Raw genomic sequence first — 8,260 nt, 5'->3', positions numbered from 1 at the left:
TGTGCTGTTTTTTAATAGTGATATATTAAAAACTGCTTGTAAAGTTTATTTAAAACAGGGATCTCCAAGCTTTTTAATAACTGTTTTCTTCTCTGATGGGGGCCGGGTCGGTTTAAAGGCGAAGAGAAAGTGTAACCATCACAACCTAAACATAAAGATTTATGGTTTTCTAGAAAGTCACACATGGCCAAATTTTAAATAACTAATCTCTGTAATCTTCACAGAAAAAAATAATACTGAAAATGAAACCAATAAATATTCTTTCCTCCCGTTACTGTTCAAACCGCAGAAGGGTGGGGAAAAAAAAAATCACGTTTCATGTGGTTCTCAATCGACCAGATTGAGAAAAAAAAAAGTCTGATAGTGTTTGGGGGGCCGGGCCACATGTGAAAAGAGGACCTGATCCGGCCCGCGGGCCGTAGTTTGGGGGCCCCCGATTTAAAAGAATACCGTATTTTCTGGAGTATAAGTCACAGTTTTTTTCATATCTTAGCCAGGGGTGTGACTTATATTCAGGAGCGGATTAATGTTTTTTTTTTGTAGGCATCAATAGGTTTATATATTTGCTATTTTCCCAGTAAACACTGGTTTTCTTTTAGCGGTTGTTTCCTCTACCAACCACCAGAGGGCACTGCATCTGAGTTTGAATATTTGCTACTGACAGCAGCAGAAGAAGAAGTATCGTCCAAAACAAACATGGAGGAGAATCTGATTGTTTTCCTCTTAGACTTTGAGATTTTTCTTAAACAAATCAAAAAATTAGTATTCTTGTATTTATATATTTATTAGCTATGCTTAGTGATTTGTTCTGAAACGTCAGACTTTTCTCCCAAAAGAGCGACTTATAAACAGTTTTCTTCTTCTTCCTGATTTGACATTTTTTGCTCTTGCGACTTATACTCCAGAAAATACGGTAAATCAAAGATAATCAAAAGTTGTTGCCATGAGGCCTCTGCCTCCTCCTCATTGATCTTCTCTTTTCTTTATCAACAGAATGGATTTTTGTACAACTATTACCTGTTCAATCCTCGATGACTGAGTGACCCCCCCCCAGCCGAGGCCTTCACAACTCATGATTCCCACAGTCCTCATCCCGCTGCTCCCTGTCCTGCCGCCGGCATTGTTAAGCAAAGGAGTCATCAAAAGGAGCGGAGAGAGGAAGAATGGAGGACAGAAAGTTGGGAAGCTATTGGAGGCTAATTGACAGAGGATGACTGAGCAAAGGGGTGGAAGGATGGAACTGAGGGGGTGTGTCGGAAGGAAAGGAGGGTGACAAACCAGGGAAGGGTAGATGAAAGGGAGGGAGGAGGGACGGGGAGAGGAGGCGGGGGAGCCCAAGCTGGCAACCCTGCCCCAACTGCCAAAGCCCTATTTTGTCATTGGGTGGCTGTGACAGAGAGAGTGGGTCAAGACAGACAGAGCAGAGAGATAGACCCTGATTGGACGCCACTGATGGAGTAGAGACCGAGGCAGCCTGTGAATTTTCTTAGCTGTCATGAGGCCTCGGGGGCTGATCGAGTGGCGCCACTGACTCGCACAAAACAGGACCGAAGACACATGAAGGAGAATCTACAGCAGAAACACGCACAAGTGACAACAAGTAACTAGGGACCACAAGGCTTTTATAAGCAAGCGGGACAGAGAAGGTTCATCCATCCGTCCGTCACCTCCAGCTCAGCGGGCAGAAATGAAGAGACCTCATGACTACAGCTCGCCGGACTCGGACACGGACGAGTTCATCGACGTGGGACAAGAAGACAGCTACTGGTGAGCATCCGCCAAGCACACCTGCAGCTGGAGCACAATCCTTCCACCCCGAGGCAGGAAAGCGCTGCTGCTGCTGCAGCCGGAGGCTAAAGATAGAGTCGCTCTAAACATTTATCACAGAGAGAAAAAGGGTGCAGCAGAAGATGAAAGTTTCACATTCGGTGGGAAAACGGGCCGTTTTTGGCTCCCATGGAATGGGTTGGTGGGTAAAGGAAAGCTTTCATCACACTCAACCAGATTTTACTGCTTGATAACTTTTCTCACACAGTTAGAAGTGAGAGCAGAAACATGCATCATGTTTTGAGAAACTTAAAAAAATGTGCAAAAACGGAAAATGATTTAAGAGCAGAAATAAGTTTTATCTAAATAAATAAATTTTTGTTTAGAGGATTAAAAATGCCTCACAAGAGCTGTCAAAGGTTATACAGTTATAATACATTTATTTTTTTCACTTGTATTTTTAAGAATTGAATTAATAACTAGTTATTTCTTGTTTTTCAAAAACTTTTTAACATTTCATAAAATAAAAAGATGATGTCTGTTTTTATTCGTTTTTGGTCTGTGTTTTTAAGACCATCAAAATAAAATGTTATTTATTTAAAAGTTGTGTTGAAGGTCCAATGAGGATTTAAGCAGAATCGAGAGTTATAGCCGTCGTGGAGCGTCGTGTAAAACTTGGCCCACACATTGTTTGCATCATAAATTCTGGTCAAGCCAGCGAACACTTAAGACAATAAATTGACTTTCTGTGTGAAGAGCAAAGAGGAGACAGCGCTGCCTTTGCATGCCAGCCCCATCAAACGCCGACTTAAACAAAAACAGTTGAACTGGCAGCTCTCATGTTCAAAAAAGTCCAATACAAGTGCATTAAGTTTGGAGGAAACTCCAGGCCGCGCCGCTCTTTGAGGCCTCCTCACAAACAAATACAATCCACATTGAGTTTGCTGCGTGTTGGAGCCCCGCGCCAGCCGACGCGTCACCCCGGGGCTGTATAATCATCCGTCTAAAAGAGCTTTCTCTCAGATGGAATGGAGAACAGCATGTCATTTCCCTCACACTGATGTTCTAACTGAAAACAATCTCTCCTTCCCCGCGCCGCTTTGTTTTTTTGCACTCCAAAAGCAAACCAGATTGAGAGGAGTTGATGTGCAATCCGCTCCGCGTCACATTAGAGAGGGTAATAATAACAATATGGAGGGGAATCAAAGTTACTCCGCTCTGCCAGCTGTTTCCTCACATCTTCTCCTTTTTCCAGTCCAGTCAGCGGGTCCATGTCTCCAGGCAGCGCCTCCCAGGTTCTGGCCCGAAAGAAGAGGAGAGGAGTAAGCAGAACCTCAGAGTTTTTCAGTGCTTCCCTTGGGTTTGGTTCTGACCTCTTTCTGGTTCTATAGATCATCGAGAAGAGGCGCAGAGATCGGATTAACCACAGTTTATCCGAGCTGCGGAGGCTGGTGCCCAGTGCTTTTGAGAAACAGGTAGCTGCCACTCAGAAAACACCTTTGATTTACTGAAATGTTTTAATTGTTAACACGATCAATGTTATTCCAGTAGATTGTGAAGGAGAAAAGCAGCTGCTTGATGGTTGAAAAGTTACAGCATGTTAAATATTTTGAGGATTATTTAAAAAAAACATTCCCAGTAGTGTTTGAATTATGATGAAATTTTTAACCAAAATCCCACAACCTAAATGTCTTAAAAACCATTTTTTATGTTGATCTGAAGCCTCCGTTTCCAAAATCTCCTCTGAGGGGGCGTGGCATAGTAGCTCTTCCCCTGCCTCTGATGGACAGAACTTCCTCCAAAATCCTGATTCTTTCTCCGTCCAGTTCACCAAAGACTCTTTTAGCTAATTCTCCAATGTTTATTGACTGTGATCAATACATTCAATCATTGGTTTCTCAGAGTTCTTGATAAAATAATCAAAGCTAACATCAAAATGCTCTTTCATTGATTTACAGTCATTCAAACAGAGTCTGTACAAGACAGTTTGATTGACAGATTTATAAGGAGAAATACTCGGAATTGCAAAAACAAAATGATTTCTTATTATATTTGCTCTCTTTTAGAAGAAAAAGCAAAAAAAAACCCCTAAAAAAACATGATTTTTATCGTAGGGGGGATTCATTCATTCATTCATCTTTAAAGGGTTAAAAACTCACTGCTAAAAATGGTGGTTCTGGTGTTTTTAACTGGTTCTTGCTGTATTTTTTTGATGATGGATGACATACAAAAGTTAAAATAACCTTTCTAAGTATTTCTTTACTTAAATCACTGTGAATCAGAAGCAGATAAAAGAGGCTGTTGGAAAAAGGTTGTAGGTGTGACGTAGGTGCTACAGTCAGCTCCGCCCCTTCCGCTCTGCAGAGTTTATGTCCCAGAATATCACAGGGTTTTAGATTTTGGCTGTAAACAGCATCGTAATGAAAGACCACTGGGAGCACGTTGACCATAGATCAGAGGACAAACTGAGTGGGATCAACAGTTTCCTTCCATGACTAGAACATGGTTCTGCTGCCATTATCAGGGTTCCTCCAAGCTGGAGAAGGCAGAGATCCTGCAGATGACAGTGGATCACCTCAAGCTGCTTCACGCCATGGGAGGAAAAGGTGAGCGCCGCCTTTGTTCGTCTGTGGGAGCGCTGTCTGCTTTCTGACTGCTGGAACGCCGTTTTCTTGCAGGATACTTTGACGCCCGAGCTCTGGCGGTCGACTATCGGACCCTGGGCTTTCGGGAGTGTGTCGGGGAAGTGGTGCGGTACCTCAGCTCCCTGGAGGGCGAGTCCCCGGACCCCATCGGGGCCCGCCTCGTCTCTCACCTCTCCCACTGTGCGAGCGAGCTCGACCCTCTCCTTCTCCAGGCCCCGGCTGGCTCCGCCATGCCTTTCCCCTCCTGGCCGTGGGCCTCTTTCCCACAAATCACTCCCCCGTCTACAGCCTCCTCCTCGCCGGCCTTCCCCAGCGGCCGACGGGATCTCGCCCTGCTGGGGAGCTATCCTAGCGCTCCCCTCCGCCTCGCCCCTTTGGCGGCCTGCCAGCAGGTTGGACCAACGCTCCTGCCGCCAGCCGCTCTGGCCTCCATCCACAGAGTCCCGTCCCTCTCAGAGGCTCCAGGCCTGACCCAGTCCAGACAAACCCGGTCGTCTCCCCACAGCACCACCTCCCCACTACCTCCTCCGTCTTCATCCTCCCCCACTCCTCAAGTCTCCTTCCGACCCTTTGCACCCCTGGGGTCTCCCACGCTCCAGCGCAGGGGTCTGAGCGGCTCGTGTAAGCCGGGTTCAGGTTGGGGGACTGAGATTGGCGCCTTCTGAGGATCCGAGTCATCCCCAACACAGTGACTGCCGCGGGAATGAACATCTGATGCTTGCTCTGCTCTTAAAGGGACTCTAAAAGCCATAGGAGGGAAATATGCCGTTATCTCAATCAAGAAGAAATGTGAAGGAGTAGATGAAATAATCCATGCCTAAAATCCATAATTGGTTATTTTGTATATTTCACGTCTTCATTTCTGAAGGATGTTTGAGAAAACCTCCATAAAGACGAAGTGCCTTTGACTTTGTCGATGTTTGTTCTGTGTTTGACTGATGGCATGAGCATAAGCAAGCGTGCACTCACAGCCATTCTACGTACCCACAGCAAAGGAACCGTAAAAACACAAAAATCCTGGTGTCTGCTTACCCAACCAGACCCGGCTGCCATGCGAGCCGCACTACTGCGGCTGCAGAGGACAAACTTGGTGGGAGACGGTGATGTTTTCGGGATGCCACGGCGAGGAAAACAGACCCGTCCCTGTGCCCTCTAATTGGCATTCCCCTTTAATTAGCTCTCCATCCACCTCTCCCCCTGCTGTCTCTCCGCTCATCTTTCGCTCCAATCTTGTGGCACACCAGCAGAAACCTCCTCCTCTCGGTCCGTCTGCGCCGCTGTCTCCTCAACAATGGGGAAGAAAGAGAAAAAGATCTGAAGAGCTGTGGTTGGGTGACTGATTTGGCGAGGAGCTTCAATAGCAGGGTGGGGGTTGAGGTCTGGAGGAGCGGCTGAAGTGGTGTGAATCACAGAGAGCTGGCCAGCACATGCAGCAAACCCTCAGTGGTGATGAATGACGACGTCGAGCTTCTCCACCAAAGCCGGCGAGAAGCCTCTTGTTTGTGTTTACTGCCTGAAAGCTCCTTGATCTACTTCAGGATGCAACGTCTGTGGTCCAGCGTCCTAAAATGTGTGTCTGCGAAGTGCACATTGTTTGTTTGAGAGAGCGTGCTCCAGCCAGCATCATGTGCTTTCATTCCCTTTGGGCCGACTCCTTCACTGTTACTCGTGTGTGCGTGCGTGTAATGTGAGTGTTCAAGGCTGGCGTCAGGACTGAACCGCGGTGACGGCGCGGCTCTCATGCGAGGCCGGCCGGCGGTCAGACGGACGGTATGGCGGTGGAATGCGTGTGGAGGGTGCACGCTTCCACACACATGCAGAATCACACACGCACAAACTGGCTGGCACTCTCCCGGCCCCTGCGTGGAGGAGCCGGAGTCGCCACCGCAGCTTCCAGGAAGGACGGCTGCAGTCACACTGCTCCGGGTTTCCCACGGGGGAGGGGGGGTGGCTGGAAAGGAGGAATGGGGAGAAAGGAAGAAGAACATCGAGTCACGGGGAGAGCAGGAGATTTAGGAAGTGATGCATTTTTCAGTAAACACAATAGAAATAGAAATATCAGGTGCCTTTAATGAACATTTGACATGTTTTTAGACTCAAAGAAGATCTGGATTTACTCTGATCACAGTGTGACATCCGGTCTGCTTCAGCACCTTAGATAACAACCTTCTTCCTTGTTTTTAAAACGTCTGTAACTCCATCCTTCCACATTTTACTGTGCTCAAGTAAATCAAGTCAAACTTTTTTTGGTTTTTTAATCAAACACTTTTCTGACATATCAAACACCATTCTTTAAACTGATTATCCATTTTCAGAGCTGGTGGTGGTGGGGTGCAGCCTGGTCGGGTCACCAGCTGTTGCAGGGATTGTAACAGGGCTGGGTTAATAAAATCGATTGATTGATTTGAATCAATTGAAGCTTAATAGATCAATAATCGATTTATAAAATATGAATTGTTTTAGCACATGAAGCTAAAGTCCGTTAGCTTGATGCTAATGTTTAATGGACTTTCCCATAGGACGGCTAATGCTAACGTTGGTTGACCTAAACATACATCGCTGACTAAATTAACATCTTTATAAACTCAGACATGAATTTTCCAAACTCTTATAAGGAAATATTTTTAAAATTACTATTTTTGGTCTAAAATATCTTTTTTTTATACTTTCTTCGTCTTCTGGAATAAGCTGTAATGCTATAGCATGATCGCCACCTAGTGGCCAAACTGAAACGTCCTCCAGGAGAAGCAGAACAATGTTTACAATGTTAATGATCTGAACATTTTAGTTAGAACTTCTCCTTTAGAGAATCCATGGAACACTGGATGATATTAACAATCTCATTATTTCACTGATACATTTACAGTATGTGATCTGGATCAGATTAAGATAGATATATTCAAATCATGTAGTAGATTATTAATGTATTTCTACACAAATGTGTCTAAATGTGTTAACTTAAAACTGAACTGAAGAATCTTAAAAAAAAAAAATAAATAAAAAAAAATAAAAAATCGGAATTGAATCGATCCAGGCTGTTTTGAATCAAATTGAATTGTTTCTGGAAATTTTAATCGATACTCAGCCCTATAGATAGATAGATAGATAGACAGCTTTATTAATCCTTTTGGGACGTGCCTGCAGGGAAATTAAAAAACTCCCTCTCACACAGCACTGTTACAAGCGTGTTAAAGACCAGAAACGGCAATAGACATGATAAATGAGTACAATGTAAAAATATAGAATGTACAAGATATAGAATATAAACAAATCAATAGGTAAGTAAGCCCACAATTGGTATTATACACACCCTCATACACATGTCTATACGCATGCGCTTACGGACACACACACACACACACACACACACACAGACCTATACATATAGTGTATCAGTCTGCAACCTTCAACACTTAAAGAGACATTTGGGTTCATTTATCATGGACACCATCCCAACAGGAGCCACAAAGTCTTATTCACTTTTCAAGAAAATAAGACAGATTTTTTTTATGTTAATGTTACTATTATGATAGCTATAAATTAACTAAGTATTTATATTTTGTCAAAATAAAATGAAGCTTTTTTTATTTTTTCCAAACTTTAAAAAGTTTATCAGAGATTTCACACGACTTCTTTTCAAAATAAAAAACATCATGTGTCACATAGGATCGTCTACATTCAAAACCTCATTAGATTTTCAATTTTCAGACAAAAATTTGCTAATCTAATTAACTAAATCAGAGACATTTTTTTTACAAACACTTAAAATTCTTGAAATTGTTTAAAAAAAGAAAATCTGTCCAAAAGCTGTTGATACATAATGTCCTTTAACTGTTTGTAAATCAGTT

At 43.8% G+C, this 8,260-nt stretch overlaps 1 protein-coding gene across 1 annotated transcript; it reads left to right on the top strand.

Moving 5' to 3' along the window:
- Positions 1 to 811: 811 nt before the first annotated feature.
- On the top strand, positions 812 to 5,320 carry heyl (hes related family bHLH transcription factor with YRPW motif like). Its single transcript, XM_024257873.2, has 5 exons — positions 812 to 1,767; positions 3,023 to 3,089; positions 3,159 to 3,242; positions 4,292 to 4,373; positions 4,446 to 5,320. The coding sequence occupies exons 1-5, from the start codon at positions 1,688 to 1,690 to the stop codon at positions 5,075 to 5,077; spliced, it is 945 nt and encodes a 314-aa protein (XP_024113641.1). The 5' UTR covers positions 812 to 1,687; the 3' UTR covers positions 5,078 to 5,320.
- The last annotated feature ends 2,940 nt before the right edge of the window (positions 5,321 to 8,260 follow it).

This window comes from Oryzias melastigma, linkage group LG11 (genome assembly GCF_002922805.2).
Source record: "Oryzias melastigma strain HK-1 linkage group LG11, ASM292280v2, whole genome shotgun sequence".
Classification (NCBI taxonomy): Eukaryota; Metazoa; Chordata; class Actinopteri; order Beloniformes; family Adrianichthyidae; genus Oryzias; species Oryzias melastigma.
The sequence above is the reverse complement of the archived record's forward strand: the minus strand, read 5'-3'. Positions and strand labels throughout refer to the sequence as shown.

Coding starts and splice junctions, on each gene's coding strand:
- heyl (XM_024257873.2), top strand. CDS start 1,688: ATGAAGAGACCTCATGACTACAGCTCGCCGGACTCGGACACGGACGAG. Junction 1,768..3,022: donor GGACAAGAAGACAGCTACTG/GTGAGCATCCGC, acceptor TCCTTTTTCCAG/TCCAGTCAGCGGGTCCATGT. Junction 3,090..3,158: donor CCCGAAAGAAGAGGAGAGGA/GTAAGCAGAACC, acceptor CTGGTTCTATAG/ATCATCGAGAAGAGGCGCAG.